Source organism: Pleurodeles waltl, chromosome 5 (assembly GCF_031143425.1).
Source record: "Pleurodeles waltl isolate 20211129_DDA chromosome 5, aPleWal1.hap1.20221129, whole genome shotgun sequence".
NCBI lineage: Eukaryota > Metazoa > Chordata > Amphibia > Caudata > Salamandridae > Pleurodeles > Pleurodeles waltl.
The window spans coordinates 989,438,257-989,464,436 of record NC_090444.1 but is presented as its reverse complement, the minus strand read 5'-3'; the positions used below and the strand labels follow the sequence as shown (position 1 = coordinate 989,464,436).

At 45.0% G+C, this 26,180-nt stretch overlaps 1 protein-coding gene across 1 annotated transcript in view; it reads right to left on the bottom strand.

Annotated features, from left to right (window-relative positions):
- Positions 1 to 26,180, bottom strand: part of SOS1 (SOS Ras/Rac guanine nucleotide exchange factor 1) — a 453,501-nt gene that overhangs the window by 401,359 nt on the left and 25,962 nt on the right. Inside the window, exon 2 of the mRNA XM_069235148.1 lies at positions 591 to 716. Coding sequence (XP_069091249.1) covers positions 591 to 716 — 126 coding nt within the window. The remainder of the gene's footprint in view (positions 1 to 590; positions 717 to 26,180) is intronic.

The following is a 26,180-nucleotide window of genomic DNA, read 5'->3' as shown; positions in this document are numbered from 1 at the left end:
AAAGACTTGGGAACTGCTGAAATATCAGGCAACAGCTGCCTAAGCATAATGTTTTGGGGCTCTTAACATTTGAATCTTGGGTCATCCTTTTATACCATTCTACTCTGCTGATTAAAGGATGCAACTATTTTTCAACTTTCGAAAGTAGGAGTGTTGTCTGCACTGCACCATCTCATTTCATTAGATATAATCTTGTTTGATGATAGTGAGCTTATGAACTGTTTTGTTTTTCATATTTTACGCATTTATGACACACAATACAATATTTGCCACAGGATTGATGCCTAGATCCACCAAATTGAAAACATGTAAAGCAAGACTGATTTTCCTTTGGAGAGTACAATGATGTGTTTAACTGCTTTCATGAAGAGGTCCGCTGGAAACCTGCATCATCCAAACCTTCAGCACTGCATATTAGATTTTGTTCATACACAAGCACAAAGAAACAGTGTATGTGGCATATTATCAGACACTCTGTGCACTGAGCACACAACTGCAATCAAGATGGTATGGTACAATGCTTGCTTTGTGATGAACAATTGTCTTGTCTTTTGCACACTTAATGTCAAGCTTGATGTAGTTTATTGTACCTCTACATCCGTAGCGCTTCGAGGCTGAGCTTGGCACAACATACTTAACAGTTGTAGAATCAACTCTTCAACATACTGGAGAGCATCTTCAGCAGATGTAAGGTTTGGATGAACTTGTATTTGCACCTGCATAAAAAAGCAAGTAGTAAAGATTAAAACGGTTGTTCTCTCCTAAATAATCTCTACATTCAGTACAATACAGCATAGATCGTAGAGTGCCAGAAATTAAATATTTGAGACAATTTCCGTTTCCGTCCTACTAGCAGTGCCTTATCTCTGCCCAAGGTCAAGGATGATTTGTGGCAACCAGGGGCATGACCTAATGACCTCACAGGGAAATCGTGGTGTATCCGATTTCATCCTTTTCTCTCAGTTATGTTAGTCTCACACATGCAAAGACAAACAAAGGCAGGAAATGGTTCCATAATGTTTATTGAAACAACTGCATCTTAGATAAAATTGGTATGAATTGCAATAATTAGAATGATGAAACCTCATAGAAGAAAAAATGGTGTCAAGAAAAGTGAAACACAGGAAATGTCACACCATACTGTCACTATGCGTAATATATACAGTTCCTACCTACGCTATGCTACAGCACAGCATGATAAGCCCTAATCCGCCCTTCAGGATCCCCCTTATTTGCCAATGTTTAGTTCCCCATCCACTTTTTAAGTCAATCGACTTCAGCCAATATTCATAGACTTCTATAGCCAACAGGGGAAACAAAGGAATCTGGGTAAATCATTTTGGTATCAATTAATAAGATATGTTACATTTCCATCACTGGCAACTTAAAATAATATTCACTGCACTCAGGGAAACTCGCCGGATAATGCCGTGTGGGGCATTCCATTTATAAAACATTTTTGCTCATAACTCAACATAGTGGTCCTAGGACAATGAAACCGCCTTCAAAACGTTGAACACGAGGTGCTCTTTCCAACTACTCATCTCTAGGTTCCCACACTAGGTTGGTGAGGACCCCAAAACAATAACCCCTCCCACCATTCAGTGTCTTTGTAAGCTTGTTGCTTTACTGATAAAACTATTTAGTAGTGCAAGATGACCAAGGCACACAGAGGTGCAAAGTATGTAGGAAAAGGTATCCCTGGTAGTGTGAATCCAGAAGCGGAGAAATAAGCGCTGTTTCCAAGTTGGTGTTGAGCAGTGTCGTTTATTCACAGACAAAGTTTGTCGTAGATAAGATTCGTCTTGCAGAAAAACAGCCAACACGTGTTTCGTCACACAAGTGACTTTATCAAGGCTGCAAAACAGTAATCAGTACAGAATGGTATGTATGAATATTAGAATAAGTCTGCGCTGTGTAAGCAAAAATGTTCTTAAGGAACTGAGATGTGCCCGTGATCCGCTTCTTAAAACTGTGTGAACATGCACACGCTAGTGAGTAGAAAGTAAAGGACATGGCAAACCCAGTGATCTCTCAGAAAATTCTCAGTTGGTTATGAAGTGAGAGAAAAAGAGATGAGTGATTTCAACACCAGTGAAAATCCAGTAATGAGCATGTAACAGTTTAAAAGTTAGTAGTTAAGTGTCGGAGGAAAAATTCAAAGAGCATGTGTAGTTGTATTAATAGAAATATAAAGACGTGAAATGTAAGGGAGAGAGGAAATAACCCACAGAAGCCTCCAATCAAGGAAAAACACAGAAAAAGATGCGTTAAAAAGCGCGGTGAGAGCAGAGTTATGATATAAAAGAATAAATCTAAAAACATACCTGGGCTCGTACGGCCAAGGAAAATGTAACAATGACCAGAATGTAGGTAAGTAGTAGTAGTATCCTAAGTTAGGCAAGGACAGTAATCATTGGTGCGGTAGCCAAATGTAGAGACGGGATGGCCCTGATAAGCCTCCAAAATTGGTCCTGACCTGTAAGAGAGTCAGTAGTGAAAAAGGAACAGGGTAGTACATGGAGAAAACCCCTGTGGGTATGAATTGTAAAAAACGGGGGGTTAGAAGGCAGTGGGGGCCTAATGGTAAGTGCTAATCGTTATGATGGAAATTCTAGCAGGAACTAGGAACGTCAATAGAAAGGCCATATTGATAAACTAGAGATGCTCGGAACACATCAAAAGGCCGTGCACGTACATAAAGGTGCAGGGTTAAACGTATTTAGTAAGTACGTGCATATGGTAATGGGGCAGGCCTGGTTAAGAGCGCCCGCTTATGACCCAAGATGTCCGTTAAAATAAATGAAGCCACCCGAAGTCGGGTGCTCGTCCTGGGTCCCGATTAGCTAAGTAAGAGGTGAACGCAGTCGGCGTTTAGGAGAAACTGCTGTGAACTGTAGTTTAAAAACAGTGTAAGTCACAGTGTGGGCGGGGCAAAAGATCGTAAATTACAGATGAAAAAATCTAGACGAGTTTGCAAGTTACCTGGTTAGAGCAACGAGGCACAAAGGTCCGTCCGGAAAAACGCGTCTGGGGTCTGAAAGCCCCGCGCGTTCTTAATAAGCGGTCAATTACAGTGAAATAGAGATAGGACTGAGCTATTAGACTATAGTGAGTGAGTAACGTGAGTAAATAGAGGGAGGCGGCCATTTTAAAGAGGTCAAGAAAGCACTGACAGGCAGAAGCTAGATAGTTGAAGAATAGATGAGAAGCACGACTGTATCTGTTGTGCCAAGTTAGTCTGCGTTAATTAAACAAAATATCAAGAAAAGCGTTAAATGGTGAGACATGCTGTTGCCATTAAAAAAAAAAAGGAGTGTGAGAGTGTATAGGAAAAAGGTGCCCCTAGCTGGTAAGTGTGCCCAAGCAGGAGCGGAATGGATTTCTAAAGATACCATGGAGAAAAAGTGAAGGAGTGAGAAAAAGTAAACATGGAATAAAATGTTGTAGTTACATCCACGTATATTGCATGTGTCCATAGCGATGTATATCTTGTGGTGTATACAATGTACAGAACGCAGGTTAAACATAACACGGTCAGACAAAGCAAAGTACTGATAAGAATGTGAGAACAGCAATGAGTAGACTCTATGACACACATAAAATAACCGAATCAAATGGTACAGTTGTAAAGGGGGTTAAAGTTCAAATTGATGTGACGGAGTACAACATAGATGACACTCTAGACATGTATGTTCATGTGCTAACTGTTAAATATAAGCTTGCTCAAATGTAACAGTGAACATACAGCAGTAGATATCATTACATGAATATTTGCAACACCTAAATATTCAACACAGAGCTACGTGAGGAAGAAATGCAGTTCATGGTCAGTGTTTAGTCCATACTCAACTGCACGGAGTTTCAGAATCCACCTAGCCTCACACCTACGAAGGTCCCTGGTTCTGTCGCCTCCTCTTGGTGAGCCCGTAACCTGGGCAATACCATGAAATCTGATGTTTAAGAGATCCCTCTCGCCATGCAAGGTATTGAAGTGAACGGCCAGTGGGTATGTGGTGTTAAAATTCCGAATAGCTCTTATGTGTTCTTGTATACGTTCTTTTAATGGGCGTATCGTGCTGCCAACATAAATCAAGCCACATACACATATGATGCAATAGACTGTAAATCTGGTGTTGCAGTTGATAAAACTCGTGACCCTGTGAATAGTTTTGGTATTGTACATGAAAGAGGTGGTTTTGTTGAGAGCCATTTGGCATGAGATGCAGCAGCCACATTTAAAAAATCCATTGGGTTTGGCTGGGATCCATGTCGAGGAGTGTGTCTGTGTATGGGGTATTAGAAAGCTGGGGCATAAGATGTTTCTTAGTGTACACCCCCTGCTATGTGTCATAGTTGGTGAGTTATTAACATAGTTCCTTAGACAAGAATCCAATAGTAGTAAATGCCAGTGTCTCTTGAGGACACGAAATATAGTATTACTAGCAGGGCTGTATTGAGTAATGAAAGAGATAGGTCTTTTGTTGGGTGTTTTGGGCGGTTTTTTGGAGCCCCTAATAAGGAGCGAGTGTTGGTCCTTTGAGGATATACGATTGCTGGCTGTAGAAATTATTTCTTTAGTATAACCCCGTGCTTGGAAGCGGTGTGTCAGCTTGTTGAGTTCTTGTTTAAAGATGTCAGAGTCGGTGCAGTTACGCCGAACTCTGATCATCTCCCCGTAAGGAACTGCTCTGATTTGCGTCATGGGATGAGCACTCTGCGCATGTAGGATGGAGTTACACGCTGTTGGTTTCCTGTAAAGTCTGGAGGTAATCCTGTTATTGGTGGTATACAGGAGAAGGTCCAAAAATTCAATTTGGGTATGATCCACCTTGTGTGTGAAAGTTAGGTTGAAATCATTTGTGTTGAGGTGATGAATTAATGTATCAAGATCAGAAGTGTTGCCTGTCCATATTGCTAGAATGTCATCAATGTATCTCCCCCAATAGAGAATATGTTGGGTGATGTGTGTCGGACATTTGGACCACAGATGTATCTTTTCAAATTGGCCCATGTACAAATTGGCATATGATGGAGAGAATTTTGCACCCATCGCTATCCCCTGGCATTGACGGTACCAGTTACCATTGTGTAAAAAAACATTGTTCTCAAGTACCAGGCGCGTGAGGTCAAGAAGCATGCATGTGTGTTCATGCAAGGTAGCATCACGGGAGCTGAGAGTCCTCGAGAGCATCTCAAGTCCCTTTTCGAGACGGATCGATGTGTAGAGAGAGCTGACATCCATGCTGACAAATATACAGTCATTAGTCCATTCAATGTCTTCCAGTTGACACAGTAGATCTCTAGTATCCTGGATATAAGATGGAAGATTCCGAACCAGGTGTTGAAGAAAGGAGTCGATGTATTCGGAGATATGTTCTGTAGGAGAACCAATGCCTGAAATAATGGGCCTGCCTGGTGGAAACCTGCCTGATTTGTGTACCTTGGGTAGGATGTAGATACATGGTGCTCGGGGTGCTGCAACATATAAATATCTGTATTCTAGGTCAGACAAGAGACACATATTTTTCCAATGGGTCAGTTTGCTTTCTATTAAAGTGGAGATGCCAGGGAGAGGGTTGGACTGAATGGCAGTATATGCCTGTGTGTCCTCTAGTTGTCTATTGATCTCCAAGATGTAGTCAGATCTGTTCATGACCACCACATTACCCCCTTTGTCAGCTTCCTTGATAACTAGATCTGTGCGTTTTGAGAGTTCCTGCAAGGCCAATGTTTCTCTATGAGACAAATTATTTACGTGTTTGTGTGGTCGTGTCCTAAGTTTATCCTCTAGCTGAAAAAGTTCGGTGCTCACTGCTTTGTGAAAAACATCAATGCAGTTGTCTGGAGATAGAATTGGGACAAAGGTGGATTTAGGTTTAAGTCCACTATCCAGATCCAACTTGGATGGGATGTCAAGATGGACTAGTAGTTCATCAAGGCAAACGGGAGACAAAGAGGGGTTGTCAAGTGAAAGAACTGTCTGTATGTCTTGTAGATCTTTGATGGATCTATTGCTAGTTGGTATAGAAATGGACGAGTCTTTGGTAATCCCTGTTTTGTTATGGAAGAACTTCTTTAATTTGAGATTACGTACATATTTAAAAAGGTAAATGTGTATATTGGTGTAATTAGGCGTGGAGGTAGGACAGAAGCCAAGACCTTTTTTTAGAACCTTTATTTCATCAGTAGACAAACAAGAGCTCGATAGGTTAATGACTTGTACTGCATCATCCGATGTGGTTGATGGGTCATGGTCTGGTTTGTTAATTAAGACTTCTGAGTTTTCGAAGTGGACCGTGTTGTAACGCCCCCCCCTTGTATTTATAGTTGTGTTTGTTCCCTCCCCTGCGGGTGGGTTTCTGTTTGGACCTGTTCTGTTGAAATCCTGCCGTATCCCTTTTCTGTATCTTCCTAGTTCCTCTAAAAAAGAGTTTGATTGGTGAGAAGCATTGGTGAGGGCTATGTTGCCAGTGGATCTATTCAAGGGTGTGTCTGTACCGTCACTAGAGAGATTGGAAATGTCAGACAGACTGTCGGAAACGGAACCTGCCGACGTAGCACTCATGTTGGGCTTGTTAGTAGTGTCTCTATTCACCTGGTCGAATTTGCGTGCAAAAGTGTATATTCTGCCACTACTGTAGTCATTCTCGTCCCTAACGAGCTTTCTCACCTTTTTGTCTTTCACATATAGTTGGTACCCATTGAGTATATCTCTCATAATGGCATAGTTTTTGTCAGTGGCCTCTGTGAGGTTAAGGTTCTTAATCTCCTCTTCCAGAGAAGCAATGTCCAAAAGTAACTTGTTACGTTTTCTGTCAGCATGTTTGATAAGAATGTTAATCATGCTGAATGAAGTGGAGGAGATGAGGTGTTCCCACTCCCCAAGTAGATCTGGGTCAAGGTCTTCAAATGAGGGGAATATTATGACCCGTAGACCCCTAGGAATTTGTTTGAGTTCCAAATAGCGTTTAAGAGTTGTGATGTCCCACCAACGTGCCAACTCTTGTTTCCTTAATCTTTCTAGTTTGATAAATGTATGCTTGAGTCCCTCTTTGTGTGGTGTGGGGTTCGTTGTGTGTGAAGATAGAGATTTTTTGGAGAATAATTCAGCAGCTAAGATATCCCTGTTATCGTCAAAGGATGCCATGCCTGAAAACCTGATAAGAAACAAGTTATACGTGCATATACAAAGGTACAGTTAGTGTCAAGGTTAACGGAGTGCAGCCTACCACCAATTGGGCAAGGCCAAACCAGAAACAAAGCGTACAAGGGTAGTGGCGGTGAAGGTGCCGCACCTCCGTAATGTAACAGTTAGTATTCAGCAGCAAAGTCAAAGAGTTAAGAAACTGGTGCCAGGATGGTCGAGTACCCAACTACCCCGTTGGCACTGAGAATTGTGTACTGAGATACACAATAACAAATAGTGCAAGATGACCAAGGCACACAGAGGTGCAAAGTCCAGCAAAGTATGTAGGAAAAGGTATCCCTGGTAGTGTGAATCCAGAAGCGGAGAAATAAGCGCTGTTTCCAAGTTGGTGTTGAGCAGTGTCGTTTATTCACAGACAAAGTTTGTCGTAGATAAGATTTGTCTTGCAGAAAAACAGCCAACACGTGTTTCGTCACACAAGTGACTTTATCAAGGCTGCAAAACAGTAATCAGTACAGAATGGTATGTATGAATATTAGAATAAGTCTGCGCTGTGTAAGCAAAAATGTTCTTAAGGAACTGAGATGTGCCCGTGATCCGCTTCTTAAAACTGTGTGAACATGCACACGCTAGTGAGTAGAAAGTAAAGGACATGGCAAACCCAGTGATCTCTCAAAAAATTCTCAGTTGGTTATGAAGTGAGAGAAAAAGAGATGAGAGTGAATTCAACACCAGTGAAAATCCAGTAATGAGCATGTAACAGTTTAAAAGTTAGTAGTTAAGTGTCGGAGGAAAAATTCAAAGAGCATGCGTAGTTGTATTAATAGAAATATAAAGACGTGAAATGTAAGGGAGAGAGGAAATAACCCACAGAAGCCTCCAATCAAGGAAAAACACAGAAAAAGATGCGTTAAAAAGCGCGGTGAGAGCAGAGTTATGAAAAAAAAGAATAAATCTAAAAACATACCTGGGCTCGTACGGCCAAGGAAAATGTAACAATGACCAGAATGTAGGTAAGTAGTAGTAGTAGCCTAAGTTAGGCAAGGACAGTAATAATTGGTACAGTAGTCAAATGTAGAGACGGGATGGCCCTGATAAGCCATAAAATGTACACTGGCATCAGTGTGCATTTATTGTGCTGAGAAGTTTGATACCAAACTTCCCAGTTTTCAGTGTAGCCATTATGGTGCTGTGGAGTTCGTGTATGACAGACTCCCAGACCATATACTCTTATGGCTACCCTGCACTTACAATGTCTAAGGTTTTGCTTAGACACTGTAGGGGCATAGTGCTCATGCACCTATGCCCTCACCTGTAGTATAGTGCACTCTGCCTTAGGGCTGTAAGGCCTGCTAGAGGGGTGACTTATCTATGCCATAGACAGTGTGAGGTTGGCACGGCACCCTGAGGGGAGTGCCATGTCGACTTAGTCATTTTCTCCCCACCAGCACACACAAGCTGGCAAGCAGTGTGTCTGTGCTGAATGAGGGGTCCCCAGGGTGGCATAAGACATGCTGCAGCCCTTAGAGACCTTACCTGGCATCAGGGCCCTTAGTACCAGGGGTACCAGTTACAAGGGACTTACCTGGATGCCAGGGTGTGCCAATTGTGGAAACAAAGGTACAGGTTAGGGAAAGAACACTGGTACTGGGGGGCTTGGTTAGTAGGCCTCAGCACACTTTCAAATCATAACTTGGCATCAGCAAAGGCAAAAAGTCAGGGGGTAACCATGCCAAGGAGGCATTTCCTTACACACCCCCCCCCCCCCCAAACGAAAGAGGATGAGACTAACATTTCCCAAGAGAGTCTTCATTATCTAAGTGGAAGAACCTGGAAAGGCCATCTGCATTGGCATGGGCAGTCCAAGGTCTGTGTTCCACTATAAAGTCCATTCCCTGTAGGGAGATGGACCACCTCAAGTTTTGGATTTTCACCTTTCATTTGCATTAGCCATCTGAGAGGTCTTTGGTCAGTTTGAACTATGAAGTGAGTACCAAAAAGGTATGGTCTCAACTTCTTCAGGGACCAAACCACAGCAAAGGCCTCCCTCTCAATGGCACTTCAACGCTGTTTCCTGGGGAGTAACCTCCTGCTAATGAAAGCAACAGGCTGGTCAAGGCCATCATAATTTGTTTGGGACAAAACTGCCCCATCCCATGTTCAGGGGCATTAGTCTGCACAATGAACTGCTTGGAGTAATCTGGAGCTTTTATAACTGGTGCTGTGCACATAGCTTGTTTCAGGGTGTCAAAGGCCTGTTGGCATTCTACAGTCCAGTTTACCTTCTTGGGCATTTTCTTGGAGGTAAGTTCTGTGAGGGGTGTCACTATTGATCAATATCCCTTCACAAACCTCCTGTAGTACCCAGTCAAGCCAAGGAATGCCCTGACTTGAGTCTGGGTTTTTGGAGCAGCCCAGTCCAGAATAGTCTGGATCTTGGGCTGGAGTGGCTGAACTAGGCCTCCACCTACAAGGTGACCCAAGTAAACCACAGTTCCCTGCCCTATCTGACATTTGGATGCCTTGATAGAGAGGCCTGCTACTTGCAGGGCCTTCAAAACCTTCTTCAGTGGACCAGGTGATCCTGCCAGCTGGAGCCAAAGATAGCAATATCGTCAAGATAAGCTGCACTAAAGGACTCCAAGCCAGCAAGGACTTGATTCATCAACCTTTGGAAGGTGGCAGGGGCATTCTTTAAACCAAAGGGCATAACAGTAAACTGATAATGCCCATCAGGTGTGGAGAATGCTGTCTTTTCTTTTGCTCCTGGTGCCATTTTGATTTGCCAGTACCCTGCTGTCAAGTCAAAGGTACTTAAGTAACTGGTAGCACCTAGTTTGTCAATTAATTCATCTGCCCTTGGAATGGGATGGGCATCTGTCTTGGTGACAGAATTAAGTCCTCTGTAGTCCACACAAAACCTCATCTCTCTATTTCCATCTTTGGAGTGAGGTTTGGGGACTAAGACCAATGGGCTAGCCCAGGGGCTGTCAGAGAGCTCAATGAATCCCAATTCCAGCATCTTGTGGACTTCCACTTTGATGCTTTCCTTAACTTGGTCAGACTGTTTGAAAATTTTGTTTTTGACAGGCATGCTGTCTCCTGTGTCCACATCATGGGTACACAGGTGTGTCTGACCAGGGGTTAGGGAAAAGAGCTCAGCAAACTGTTGTAAGACTTTCTTACAGTCAGATTGCTGTTAGCCAGAGAGGGTGTCTGAATAGATCACACCATCTACTGAGCCATCTTTAGGGTCTGTGCAGAGGAGATCAGGGAGAGGCTCACTCTCAGCTTCCTTGTCCTCATCTGTTACCATCAACAGATTCACATCTGCCCTGTCATGAAAGAGTTTGAGGCGGTTCACATGGATCACCCTTTTGGGGGTCCTGCTAGTGCCTAGGTCTACCAGGTAGGTGACCTGACTCTTTCTTTCTAGCACTGGGTAAGGACCACTCCATCTGTCCTGAACGACTCGTGCACACCACTGTTTGCTTCTGGACAGTAACGCTGCGCTACTCCCAAAGACGTCGTGCCCACCCCCCTTGACCTCCCTCCCCATCCCCAAAGCTCAGAAACCGGTGCCGGATTCGGGGGGGGCAGCGGGGGCCCTGCGGCAGCCACGAAAGGGACCATAACACCTCCGGAGGCTGAATAAACATATGGAGCCCTGCTACCTACCTATGGAGGAGGCCCAGAGAAAGCAGCTGTAAAGACTGCCGCGCACCTCGGCAGGTAAGGCCTTGTTCGGGGGCGGAGTCACATCTCTTAAGGCCGGAACGGATCGGCCCGTCAGGAATGGAGACTTGCGTGCCCCACCACCTGCGACTAATAGCGCCGAGCTACTCACCAGTACGGCGCACCCTCCCCCTTGACCCACTCCCCATCTCCAGGGAACAAACACCTGCGCTCGAAGTGGGGAAGGTGCCCGACCTCCAAGGGGAAAACAGGACAACAAGGCACTGGCATAGGCCAGCATCGCTTACCCCTCCCGGTTACTTACTCCTCAGAGCAACCGCAAGGGTCCTGACAGCAGTAGAACCACTGGCCGCCACAAAGTGGACAAGTCGCCATCTCCACGGCCCCTTGTGACTAGGGCTAAGCGCCTGTCGGTCGGTCCCCCGCAGCACTGGACATAGTAGAAGTAGAGCATGGACCAGCTCTCAACCTTCTCTTCTCTGTAGGACCGAGCAGAGGTAGTACTACAGCCACGGTTCAGCAAGGACAAGGCACTCAAACGGGAGCCAATGACTCTATACTGATCCGCTGGACAGGGAGAACACCCTGTTGGTCAGGCACCACTGTCTTCTCCGGGAAAAAACCTACAGTGGAACACTAGCACTATCAGGACAGATCTTAAGCAGCCCCTCGGATCAGACATAGGAAAGGGGACCCCCAGGATAACACACCTCTGGACCCGGTGACCCCAGTTGTAACACGGAGGAGGGCAATGATGGGACGCGATCTCCCGTTCTCTACCTAACAACCTCTTATACCCCAGAAGGCGAGCAGCCCCACGGCGAAGAACCCAGTTCAACGATACAAGTAAGAAGAGATTGCCGATTTCCCATCTTTTATCTTTTCAAGATGTCCCTCCCCTGGGCCTCCCCACCACAGTCACTCAACACTAACGAGTGAGCCCTACTTCATGGTCTGCAAAGGGACATCATAATTGCCCGGCAATAATAATATTACCCCATTATCTGGCCCACACAACCCTGCCGAATCTACACTCGTGTCGCCATCTCTAGGGGGCCAACTACTGACTGACCTGCGCATCACCACCCTCACCAGTCCCCATACAAGAAGGAAGAAGAGAGGGTAAAAGGGCCTCGGACCCAATAGGGCCTCTCCTACAGACTGGCACTGAGATGCCCGGAGGCAAATCAGGACATAAATCCACAGGCAAACCGGCACCCCAACTGCTATATTCAGAGGCGCTCCAACATAAGCGTCCTATATCCCCAATAGTGGGACCTCACACAGCCTTATCCCCAACCCAGCCTTCAACAACGGCTGACAAGGAACAACCTACAACCATGGAACAGATACTACAGGAGATTACTGCAGTCAGCCGCCGGATAGAGGGGATGGACGCCTCTATCCTCCCTGACTCTGGAGACCAAATCCATGCGATGAGACATTGCAAGCTTTCAATCCCGGGTGACAGGATTGGAGCATCGCATGGGGACCCTAGAAACCCATTTAGCCACAATCCAGGACAGAGATCAGGATCTCCTCTATCTCCGGAGCAAAATTACGGACCTGGAAGATAGAAGCCGAAGAGATAATTTTCGCCTTTTTGGAATCCCAGAAAATGAAGAGGGACCAGATGTACAGGCCTTTCTTAGCTCTGTTCTCCCCAAGCTGGCCTCGTTGACCTTTGACCCGCCACTGGAATTCCAGCGAGCACACAGAGTGGGCCCAAAGAGACTCTTTTTGGACTCCTTCCAGCATCAACCCATGGAGTCCACCACTCCGACCCAGCCACAGGACACTGCAGGAGACGGCAGCTACATTCCACCTTCAGGACCGGAGAGGGGAGGCACAGAATGGCATGACCCTGACAACTGTCCCAGAGGCAGGGATCTGGAAAGACTAACCAGGGCACATGACGACAGGGGCCAGGTCCTACACGCCGTGGCACTCCACACTCAGCTCTCAGAAAGCGACAGGTCCCGCTCGCCCCTACAACCAGCTTCTATACCCCCCTGAGACAGAGATAATGATCCAACACTGGGACTATATAGGACTATATGAATCAGCGGCAAGAGCCTAGGAGCAAGATTGTCGTTAACCCGACGGACGGATGAGTATTTGCCCGGACTTTGCATTTCTATTTTCCTTACTGTTGCTGATAATGTCACCACTAAATAGTTAACATGTTTCACCCTCCACAATGCAAGATCATACAATGTAATGATGCAGTGCAGGTTTTCTCTAGTTTAACCCCGTGCATTTATCACCTGCATATAGGCCAGACCTTCGTCGATACCCATTGTCTACACATAGGACAGGTTTATGCCCCATGCTGATGTTGCACACATGCAGTTAATGTGATCCTAGCCCTTCAATACAAAGTAGTAAGATGCGATATTGCAATAGAAGTTATCTCTAACCTATTGTTGAGTTTATATTGCATATGTTTAGGTTAAGAACTGTCTACCCCCACTATTTGCAGATAGGCCACGCCCTATAACTCAATGTCCTACATGTAATGTAGGAGACTAAATCACAGAGATGCTATCTATGAAGGGTAAGATGTATGCACATATGTGTCTGTACATTTTAAAACCTTTCCCCGGCCTATTGCTGCTGATCTACTCTCCCCGCTCCGCTCCCCCCCCCCCCCTCCGATCAAACCGTCCATGATAATATAGGATCCTACAAGGCAATAATAACCAGACACAGCTGTTCCCTATCCCATTGCTAAGGGTATACAAACTATACAAACAATATCAGCTTTCATTTGTCAACAGAATGGCCTCTCCTCCATACTTATATCCATACTTATATTTGGCCCCTCTCCTCTTCTCCTCCCCTCCCCCATATAGGACAACCAACCCCTCCAATGCCACTCTCCCTTAAGCCCCTACACAACATATCTATGACACTCCTCCTCCCTCCGGAGACAGAAAGACCCTTAACGAACGGCAACGGTGGGCGCTCCTCTCCTCCACCTCCGCCGTCCGCTCCTATACCCCCCGGGACCGGGACCTGATTGACAGTGTAGAGAGCTCCCATAGGAAAAGGACCCGCAGTCTACAGATCTCCTCCCCCAGGGGATATTGTTCCCCTAGCTCCCCCAGCCTAGCTCCTCTATCCTTACCCTTCCCTGCCCCTCCTTCGTTCCTCCCCCCCTTTTTCCCCCTCCTTTCCTGACTGCACACCCGCCCTTGCCCTCTATTCTACACATCTCTACTTATATCACCCCTTCCTTTATTCACCCACCTTCTCTCCTATCCCCCCTTCCCCTTTCTCTATCAATCTTATCTATCCTCTCCCTCCCTCCCTCTAGAAGGACCATTCGACGTCCACCAGCTATCCCCTCCCCTAACTGCCCCGCTGCCAAAGATACTCCCCCCTGCCCCAACTGTAGAGGTAACCTTCTACACTGTCCTCCGAAGTGCTGAGACCCTACCCTGATTTTCAACATGCCGAGAGCGGCCCTTTGCACGACACACCCACTACGAATCATCTCCTGGAATGTACATGGCATGACGAATTATATCAAACGAAAAAAGGTGCTGTCCTATCTCCAATCTAAAAGAGCGGACATAGCTCTGATTCAGGAGACTCACCTGGACAGTGTGGAGACCAGCAAGCTCCGTCGAGACTGGGTAGGAAGGGTTTCCCTTAGTTGCTGCCCTGTAACCCAGAGGCCCGGAGGAAGCACCCCCCGCAAATGCGGGGTAGCGATACTGCTACGTAAATCCCTCCCGCTTATAATCGTCAAAACATGGAACGACCCGGAGGGGAGATACGTATTCTCAAAACTGAAAATAGGAGACACTGTTCTATGCGTGGGCTCAGTCTATGCACCGACTGGCACTAAGCGATCTTTCTTCCTACAATTAAACCGCCTCCTGACTGAAATAGGGACCACCGGCTACATCATAGGGGGAGACTGGAACCTCGCCCAGGACGCCATTTTGGACAAAACAGGCCCTATCGATACGGGCAACAACCATGACAGTGGACTGCTGACGGACTTAACTACTGATGCAGGCTTGGTTGACAACTGGAGACTGATACACCCAAAGGATAAGGAATTACATACATTCATGTCGCCTGTCCACAGCACCCCATCTCGCCTGGACTATTTCCTAGTGTCACACACCGTAGTTCCCAAACTCCAAGATACCAGTATACTTGAAAGTGGACTTTCAGACCACTCCCCTATTTTACTCCAGATACAAACGGGCCTTGCCTCCCCTGGTCTCAAACCATGGCGCTCCGCGGTGCATAGATACCGCTCCCCTCAAGGGAAAATACAACTGAGGACCCATGTATCCACATACATGGCTGACAACACTGGCACTGTGGCCTCAAAGCGAGTTCTCTGGGCGGTGGCAAAGGCAACTCTGAGAGGCAATATGATGCACGATGCAGCACTGGCTAATAAGGAAAGGATAACATGCCAACGAACCCTAGAAGACGACATCCAGAGTCTCACCAGGCAATACACCGCCCAGCCATCCCTCGCATTACGCCGCTCTCTCGAACAAGCCCGAATGGCACACAACGAGCTCTATACCTCTCAGGCGGAATAGGCACTACAAAAACTACGTGGCCTTTACTATGAACAAGGTGAGAAAGCGGGACGACTCTTGGCGGCACAACTCCGGCAGATAGAAGCTGCCTCCGACATACCAGCCATAACGTCCCCCTCAGGAGCAGTACTAACCCGCCCACAAGACATCGTAAATGAATTTGCGACTTTTTATCACCATCTCTACACACCTGAAACAGCGACCAACAATGGCAAACTGAGGCCTTTCTCACCACGGCCAAACTACCCCGCCTCTCGGAGGCGGGCCAGGCTCTTCTAGAGGGCGACATAAGTAGGGAAGAAATAATGCAAGCCATTAAACATTTCCCCTACCATAAATCTCTGGGTGAGGACAGCTTCCCTGCTGAATTCTATAGGTGGGCAGGGGAAGAGGCAGTCACTGCTGTACAAGAGGCACTCGTAGAGGCATGTAAAGTGGGCTCCTTAGGCGCACTGTCCAATAAGGCCACAATTGTTGACCTACCCAAACCGGGTAGAGACCCCCTACTCTGCGGCAGCTATCGCCCTATCTCCCTCATAAACGGAGACGTCAAACTTTTAGCCAGTGTTTTGGCGGCTCGCTTGCGCAAAGTGATACCGTCCCTGATCCATAACACCCAGGTGGGGTTCGTACCGGGCCGCACCTCCAGAAACCATATGCGCACTCTATGTCAGACCCCATATGAGTCACTAAACATGCCGGAGGAAGCCCTGGCCATGTCCCTCGACGCGGAGAAGGCATTCGACCGCATCGAATGGCCCTACCTGTTCGCCACTATGAAACACTTCGGACTCGGAGAACACTTTATTTCCAAAGTTCGCTTACTGTATGACCACCCTACGGCGCAAGTTAACTGTGGGGGTTTCCTATCGAATCCGTTCCCCATTGGAAGAGGCAGGAAACAGGGCTGTCCCTTATCACCGCTCCTGTTAGCAATGGAACCCCTAGCAGCCACCATACGAAACTCCCAGCAGATACGAGGTAACCCTCTACCAGGCGGCACCTCTAAAGTCTATCTCTACGCTGATGATATCTTGCTCACCCTGTCTGACCTAGAAAGATCCCTACCTTTGTTGCTCTCAATCATAGAGGACTTTGCATCCTTATCTGGATACCGAGAAAACTGGGACAAGAGCAAATCATTACCCCTCTCACGAATAACGACGAGGGCCGCAATCCACGGTCTCCCATTCAAATGGACTCTGACACGCCTCAAATATCTGGGAACACTTGTCAACCAGGGCCTGGAGATCATTGTTAGGGATAACCTAGACCCTCTGGTATCCCAGATGACACGGGACTTCGCTAAATGGTCGTTATTGGGACTTTCTATGTGGGGCAGGTCGCAGGCGGTCAGGATGGTCACCCTCCCGTGCTTCACGTACGTGCTGGCCATGCTCCCTCTGCATTTACCCCTTACCTTGCTCCAGAGGATTGATGCCTCAATAAGAGCCTTTGTTTGGGTCTCCACACGACCGAGGCTGACACCAGCAAAGATACTGGCACGGCAATCCTATGGAGGGTTAGGTCTCCCCTCAGTGGAACAATACTCACTAGCCCCACAGCTCTCGCAACTGGCATATTTACTTTCTGGAACTCCGGAACCCCCACAGTGGGTAGCCACAGAAAAACTCCTACGGGACCAGCGCGAAGGACTAGGAGGGATGTACACAGACCGCCCCAACTGCCTAATCCTGTTCTTACGGCAACAAATGCAGCATGGCGTAGGGCTCATCGTCTCCTAGGAGTACACCCCTTCCTACAAACCCAAGCTCCTATAGAGGGAAACAAAAGCATACAAATAGGGGGAAGTACCCTATAATGGCCCCAATGGAGTAATGCCGGCATCAGCTGCATAGCCCAAATCATGGATGGCGATCGGCTCCGGCCCTTCGCCAACTTAAGAGAATAGTTCAATATACATAACAGTCAAGAATGGCGATACCTACAGCTCCAACATTGTCTACATAAAGCACTGGGAACCATTTCGTGGGAGGTCAAGGCCTCACCAATTATCGCCTATCTACAGACATGGGGTCGCCACAAAGGTGTGATGGCAGGCTTATACGGAGTGCTAGTCAATCACCTTTACTCACAACCCCTCCTTGAAAGTTTACGCCTCAAGTGGCAAGACCGGCTCGGGCTACATATACCGGGGAGGACTGGTCGGACATCCTGGAAGCACTCGATAGAGGCACCCGCGAGGCCCGACTGAAGTTTTGCCTATTCAAAGTCCTCCAGGACTGGTACTGGACCCCTATGAGACTCTTCGGAGCGGGTCTGATACCACATGCGAATTGCTGGCGATGCGCAGACCCTCACTGTGACCTACTACACATCCTGTGCCGTTGTCCATCGATACAATCCCCATGGGACGCTGTACGCCGCACCCTGGGGGACTCCCTTCAGATACCACACCCGATACCGCCGTCACTTATCCTTCTCCTTGATATGCGCCCATGCCCCCCCTGCCACGATCACAGCAGAGATTACTACACACGGCAATTGCCACAGCCAAAATCTGCATACTCTGGCACTGGAGATCCAGCGCCGCCTCTACACCGACAGAATGGATGACTGCCATGATACAAACCGCCACTTATGAACGGGTAATTTACAACCTACAAGACCAGGCAGCCCTGTTTAAAGAAGTCTGGAGTCTCTTCCTGACAGGACCATAATTGACAAGACCCCTCCCCCCCCCCTGCACTCAGCACCTTTCTCACTTACACCACCCCCCGCCTCATATCAGCTGGTGGACAGTCGAAAGATGCCGACTAGGTTATTCCCCTCCTCTCCTTCTTTCTTCCTCCTCCTCCCTTCTACTTATAACTTATAACGCATGCCACGCCTTTACGTAGCCCTATTTCTATTTCTACTCCTCATGTCAACCCCTTTTCTTTTCTTTCTCCCCCCGATCTCTGGATCACCCACCCCGGACGGAACCCCTCAACCCCATAATGTTTAAATTTTCAATCAACAAACCTGTTTTTCCCATCTACCTTCACCAGAAAGCAAAGCCCTCCCCTCTCCCCTCCAACCCTCCTCTCTCTATCTAACTTACGTTAGTCAGACCAGTGCAGACTTATCAGACCCTTCCCCAAGAGCTCCAAACTGTCAATGACACCTATGCGGACACCCCCCGAACCCCCCCTCTACTACTCCACCCTCAATATCCTGGATCTTGTACCTTACTTCATAAGCAAATACATGTACGTCCATGCCTAGCCCAACATAATAGCACATACTATGAAGGAAATCATCAATATACCCTTCCAGCCATCCTGGCACGCTGACCCAACCCCCCCCCCCCCCTCCCTCCCCCTCCTCTTATCCCCCTCTCTCTCTCTCTCTCGCTCGCCCCCCCTTCACCCCCTCCCTCCCCAATGCCACCTTCCTCCTCTTCCCTTTTATCTACCCCTTCTCTATTCCTGACTTCATATCCTATTACTCATATTATCTTTAAATTTAGCCATATGCTAACCGTGAAATTAGCCTTTGTCAAAATAAGGGCAATGCCCTATAATGTATTCTGTATTACCCTTCAATCTTCAATAAAAAGATTTTTTTTTTAAATAATAATTGTAAGAAAAACTGACTTTTGACCTCTGTCTGTGAACAGAGAGCAAATGTGACAGAAGAACAAGATTTAAAGGCATTTTTTATTGCCCCTCCACTTTTCAACTGAACAGAATAGGACAGGAGCAAGTATTAACAAGCATTTGCAATGCACTAGGGTCTCGCATTTGTCGGAGTTACAGCTGTTCACAGTTGTAAACTCCCAACCGGATTTTTCTTGCATTAAAAGAAAAAAACAGCGCGATCGCACTGCTACAGTTCACACGTCGTAATACCTATTGGCAAAAGTGCAATTATGAACGTAACCGGCAAAAGTGCAATTAACTGTGTAACAAGGTCGATAGTATGCGAAGCGCTCAACTTCTGCCCAGCGAGATCGTGCTGCGAAAATAGAGAAAAAGTAGTCCACAAACCCAGCGAGCCTCGCATGTTTTCTGTATTTGGTCGCTGCACTCGAGGAGGGCTAACCACCGGAAAAGGCATGATGTATGCGTGCCTTCCACTATTCAAAAGAAGTGGATTCTAACAGGCAAGCCAACTTGCCAATGAAAGACACTGACGTGACGTCGACGGGGCTCCGAGCCATTTTCTAATACCTAAAGAGTCTCGCTAACGATATGCATGCGCGAACGCATGTGACGCAGGCTCGACCCTAAAAATAGCTCAGCTCAACCTGATCCAAAAAGACATTCCAGCCGTGAATTGTTTGCTTTAAGGACCTTTCAGCAATACCAGTGATTAATTGATGTGTTCATTTTTGTATTAATGCCTGAAGTGTTTTCCCCACAATATACCATGTCTACTGTGGAATAAAAACTGGTCCAAAATACATAACATTTTTCATTCAGCTAGCACCACTCAAACATTTTCCTTTTGTAATCGGTTATTTTTAACCCTGTAGGCTCTTTGTAAAATGAAATTCTACTGATAGTAGGTGCTGGCCATGTAATTCCGACACTAGTGTTGTTTTATATATGTTTTTTGATTGCCTGCAAGTTCACCTTTTTTGATTACAGGTTTGGGACAAGATTGCTGCTACATGTTCTGTATAATAACCATTCATCAAAGTTCATTATTTTTTTTAAAAAAAATTTAAATGAGGATAAGAGGATCCTCTCTTGTCTGGAATGTTGACACAATGACCGGAAAGTTTGCGAGTCTTCTTGTTGCGACTGCTTTGAAGATAATTACTTCAAATTGGAAGGACACTACAAAGATCACCTTAACAAGAAGGTGAACTTTAACTGTCATAACCACAGACGTGATAGAGCACTTTCATCCTCTGTACAAAACATGTTTAAGAGGGACTTGCTATGGAGGCTCCTAATCTCCTTCCTGTCTACACATGACTGGGGAACATCTGCTGAAAGCATGGATATTGAACTGCTTTAATGTTTTTATTTTTATATTACTTGTCTTAGGTTTATATTTCAGGTGGCTTATCATATACTCCTATTATTTATTGGTTCTTTCTTAATACTCTTTCCTTTTCCTTCTTTGTTTTCTTACTACATAAGATTTCAAAAAAATGCTTTGTACTTTTTCCTTTAATAACTCTTAAGATATGGGACACTGAAGTCATCACTTGTTTATTTTCATTACCAATAATATTTCCTGTATTCTAATACACTAAGTGTTCTACTCCTTTGGTCATGTTAATAAAGCATTTTTTAAACTAAAAAAAAGATGAATGAGTCTTTATGCCTCACTCCAGTGACACAGGATAAAAAGGTCCTGTTCACTACTACTGATCACTACATGGTATGGTGCTTGTGATGCTTAATACTTGATGAAGGCAACAACCTTCCACCTCCCAGCCCAAAAAGACCACAATCTGCAAAGCTGGCCCATGTCATGGTGCACATGCATGATCGTTTTCGCCTATGAGAAGAAAAAAACAGTATTAGGGATCCAGACAACAGTACAGTTGGGCACTCAGGGCAGGAATACATGTCTCTTGCTGTGCATAGGATATTTCTGTCCCTACACCGATTATCCTTTGTTTTGACCCTTACTTGTAAGGTATTCTGTTGTGCTATTTTCTATAATCACAGCCCCTTGTAAGTGAGGCTAATGCTACCCATTGTGATAAAGAATGCACTTGCTAGCTCACTAAACTTTTGCTTGACAGACCTATGTAAAACTGACACATTTTTTATATTGTAAATTAGGACTTAAGTTTAATTTATGTAGGGTTAGCATTTGTAATTGTGCTTAAATGCCGAGTATGTGTGCCTAAATAGCTCGAGTTATAATACTGAAATTAATCACACAAAACACTTTCTTCTGTTTATATTTTGTAATATTGTGGTTTTCCTGGTCATTGTGGCAAGTTTACAGAATATCACATGACCATGTTGGTACCAGGAACTTGGTCTGCATTTGCATAGTTTCACTTTACAGACAAATAGATAGCTGAAACTATTAAGGTTTACTTTGAAGGTTTATGTGGTAATGGAGTTTTGTACTCATTCTATGCCAACAAGCTGCAAACGCAGTACGAGCCTGAGGTTAAATTCCCAGAACCAAGAAGTTAGGATTCTTCAGGGTTTTTAAGATTGTGCACCTGCAAAGCAAAATGAACAATGTTTGCCTGGTATCATGAAACAACAAAGGCACATACATTTTCACTCCAGATTTTTTGCCATTTTTAGGCTGGAGAAGTCAGTGATTTCAATCTTTGCTGTGTATCAGTGAAAGCAGTAAATGTTTAAACCCTTGTAACGTTACAGCAGTGGGGACCTTGCACCTTGGGCAAAGCATGTGGGATGCTTGAGTGACTGGTACCAGAAGAAGTGATAGGCTTTTGAAATGAGCATCAGTGGTGCAGTTGTCTAAGTGTACAGCAACTGATCCCATCAAACTAGTGGAAACTACTTGTAGAGGTGCCGAATGGAGACTCTGGAATGATCACAAGATATGTGGAGGAACCAGTGATGCAAGAATTGGTAAACCAAGGGTTCAAAAGAAAGGCAGTGAACTGGTTGGGAAGTGAGCACTTGCACCTTTTAGTCATGCTGGAGAGAAGGAAGTGTAGCCCAAAAGTCGGAAATTAGGATTAAGGTGTCTATTTCCAGCCCGATAATGGGTACAAGATCAGGTACCATCTTTATAGGCCTTAACATCCTTCATGCAGAGGAGTAGACAACAGAAAATATTGGAAGGTCTGACAGAGAAGAAATACTGGAGAAGAAGGTAAAGATCGAAACCAGCTCAGGCAAAACCGAAAGTTTAGGGGCAATCCCATGGTATTGTGAGTGCCAATGTAAGGAAAAGCTGAGGGCTAAGCTATATCGAAGTTCAACATATGCTCCTGGAGGCAGAATGTGTGTCTCACTGACTTTCTGCACAACTTCACTACTGGCGAATAAAACCTCAAAAGCTAGCTCACTCTTTACAACCCCCCAGTGCCCTCCTCAAAATGCTGCTTTGTACATTTGCTGCGTTGGCTCTCAGACAGACCAGCTGTTTCCAAGAAGTGGTTACCATTTAAAGGACCACGTAAGAGATCAAATCTCCACTTTATCCGGATTACAGAAGGCACCGAAAGAGGCAATACAGTCAAGAAATTCCAATAAAACTTATTAAGGAAATTGTAGTCTTGGTCTCACTTTGATGCTTTGGGATCTAACCCCTGTGACTACCTTTAAAGCACTGAGTTCTCCTCAGTAAACACACAACATCATCTGGAAAGGTTTCGCAATGGGGTTCCCCAAAACAAGTTTCTTCCTTATTTATGAATCATTTCGGAGATGAAAATGCCTCACCGGCATTTGCACACAGGATGGCCTTGCTCTGATTATGAAAGACAGGGCCTTAAAGATATACATCACCTGCTTAATCACCATAAAGTGGATTGGTTGACGTCCAAAACAGGCCTAGCATTAATGACTTACGATTATTACTGCAATAAAGGAGGAACAAAGTAGATAAGGAACAAGATAAGGATGGACAGAAATTAGAGGGAGTGAGGAGGGAATGAAAAGTAAGGGAGGTGGGTGAGACGACTGAAGGGGAAAAAGGTAAGAAGTAGAGGAAGGAATTATAGGGGAGAATAGAAGTAGGAATGGAGGTAAAGGAAGAACGGAAGGAGAGGATCTAAGCAATGAGACGAAAGAAGGAATGAGAAAAAGCAAGAAAGAAAGGAGCGACGAAAGGAATGAAAGAAATGAAAAGTAGCAGGGAAAATTCAAATAGAAATGTAACAAATGTACAAAGGCAAGAAGGAAAGAAAGAAGACAAATATGAAAAGGAAAATAATGGAAACAAAGGAGAAGAAAGGGGGAACACAGGAAAGAAAGAAGGAAGGAAAGGATATGATGAATAAATCTGAAGGTGAAAAGGAAAAAAATAGAAGAGGAGATAAAGTAATGTAAGGGAGCTGGCAGCGAGCTACTCCAAGACAGCCTGCAAGCTATTGGTGGCTCACAATTAGCCTTTTAGAGACTCCTGGCCTAGATCAACTGTGATTTTTTAATTTGTGTCCCTAAATTTGGCTGCATATATTTTCACTTATTAGCATAAAAAACCAGTATGGGTAACCTATCCGCAACATGAAATCAGGTGTATGCAGGGTGCAGACATCAGAGGTATGCAGACATAGCTGACATTAGTGGTAGAGATATGGGGCAGGAGTGTGGAATTCCTATAGCCCAACACCCAGGACATATTGTTTGGAGTCAAGGACAACAAGTTTTCAAGTTTACTTTGTGCTTGGAACAAGTAGGCCCAACCCCCTGCAGCACAACCCCTTTGGCTGCCAGTTTACTGTACCACATTAAAGAGTAGAGAAAGGAACTGTTTGCAGGTGAGAAAACATTTGTCCATATGCTAATGCTGCTCAAAATAGTATTTAAGGTTCATTAGTACAAGGCCTTTATTATTAGGGTGCGCGGTCTAAATACATTTCGTTAGCTCAGACTGCACTAATTACAGTGGTTTCAGTAAAAAAATAAAAAAAAATAAAAAAACCTGTACACACGTTTGCAAAGTTTAAAATACGAGGCTTTGGATAATGCTCCCAGAATGCTCTCTGATTAAATGCAAATTTTTGCAGAAGCTTGAGTGCAAGATTGATGATTTTATGCTTCCAAAATAAAATGTTCACAAAAAATCTAACTAGGCAAAAAAAGTTTTGAAACTACTTTCAAACATAGGTACCATTACTTTGAAGCATCAGTTACAAAAATGTGTTTATGCATGCAAAAGATATTCATAGTAGATAGTCAGTGTAACCAGTTTCAACAGGATTGTGGAAAACATCAATACAAACAAGCACTGGCAAAGCCAATAGGTCCAACGTTGGTGGTCAGTCTTTTGGTTTTGTCAATGCATGTCTTTTTAGATATGGCTTTTGTAAAACGTTATTGTTGTGGGAGCTTATTGCCCCTCACCTTTGGAAGAAATATTAGCAAAAAGCTAAAACATTTTTGGTCTCAATTAGCACACATTGCCACAGTACTTCCTGGCACTGAACAAAACTACTTTGCATGCCGGTATGCTTTGTGTGAAAGAGCAGATTGTGATCATTGTAATGTAACGTAACATGGATTGGTACAGCAGGAAGCTTGTCACTTGTGAGTGTATCCAGGCAACGAGTAGGATAGGTTTCTGTAAGTATAATCTGTCACAGTGAAGCCAGCCGATAGATGAAGATATCATTTTAATGAAACAAAAGTCTTGGTTAACACTCAACCTGATTAGGGGCCCCAATCCTTAAAGAATGTCACAAAAGTGCAAACATCGTATATGTCTTTGCATTAGTGTAGATTTGGATTTTTCATGAATCCACAGAAGTACACCAGCAAAACTGTAATCCTAGAAAATATATGTGAACTTTATTTTAACACGAGTAAATATGCAAGTGTAGATTTGCTCGTGTGAAAATCTGTTGAGCGTTTATAAATTCACTTTCCCTTTAGCCACTTGGAAGACGTTTTACTTCTAAACCTTGTCAGGAGTAATTTTTCAACCTTCCTCAGTATGGGAAATGATTAGAGAAGAGCTGGTGAAAACCCTCACAACATGAAATTGAATAGCTTAGTACAGACTAAAAAAGGCATTCCAACCTTGGAATTACTGCCACTATAGTATGAGCCCTGGCATAATCAGAGAGTTTATCAGAGCTCCAATATGGGACTGCTGCCATAATTTGTCACCACACTGCATGGCATCAAAGGGACAAGTAGATGTTTTGACAGGACAAGAAGCAACCTGTCCCATGGACAATAACATTCCACATCCCTCAGGGGACCAACAGCCCTGAGCCCTCAGTATGAGACATGAAGGGTTCTTTCAGGGATAAGGGAAACATTGAGAACAGAAGGGAAAAAAGCTTAAGAACACCAAATGTCATGATTGGATATCTGTAGGAGGCTGGCCTGGTTTGTAGTGTGTACCTAAAGTACTTACACCAGGTCCAGTTATCCCTTCTTAGTGAAATGTAGGCGGTGTTCTAGCAGCTTCTGCTGTTTCGAGGTAGCTGTAGCAGAGCGGCTTAGGCTGAACTAGAAGACGTGCAAATCTCCTGCAATACCACTATAGTTACACAGTACTTATATACAATAAAAGACAATACTCAGTGTTACCAAAAATAAAGGTACCTTACTTTAGTGACACAAGGCCAAAAATATCTTAAAGACAATACTCCTTCTGGAGGTAAGTATTATACAAAATATATACACTACTAACCAAAATCAGGTAAGTAAACAGTATAGAATAGTGCAAACAGTAGAAAATACAATAGATTTCAATGGGCCTAGGGGCAACACAAACCATATACTAAGAAAGTGGAATGTGAATCACAAATTCCCCCCTAGGCAAGTGTAGTGTGTAGAGGGGTGCTGGGAGTGTAAGAAAACACCAGAGGTAAGTAATGTACCCCACCCCAGAACCCAGGAAAGTAGGAGTAAAGTACTCCAAGTTTCCTCAGGACACACTACAAGTTGTGATAAGAGATTCTGCATGAAACAAGCAAGACTGCAATCAACAAACGGTGGCTTCCAGGACCTGAAGACCTGTGAAGAGAGGAGACCATTTCCAGAAGTCACAGAAGATTCCAGGAAGGACAGGAGCCTCTGCCAACCTAGAATATGGTGCAAAAGTGGATTCTCCGGTAAGAAGAAGAGTACAGAAGAGCACCTGCAGATGGCTGCAGGTTCCTGCATGGTGCAGGAGATGTC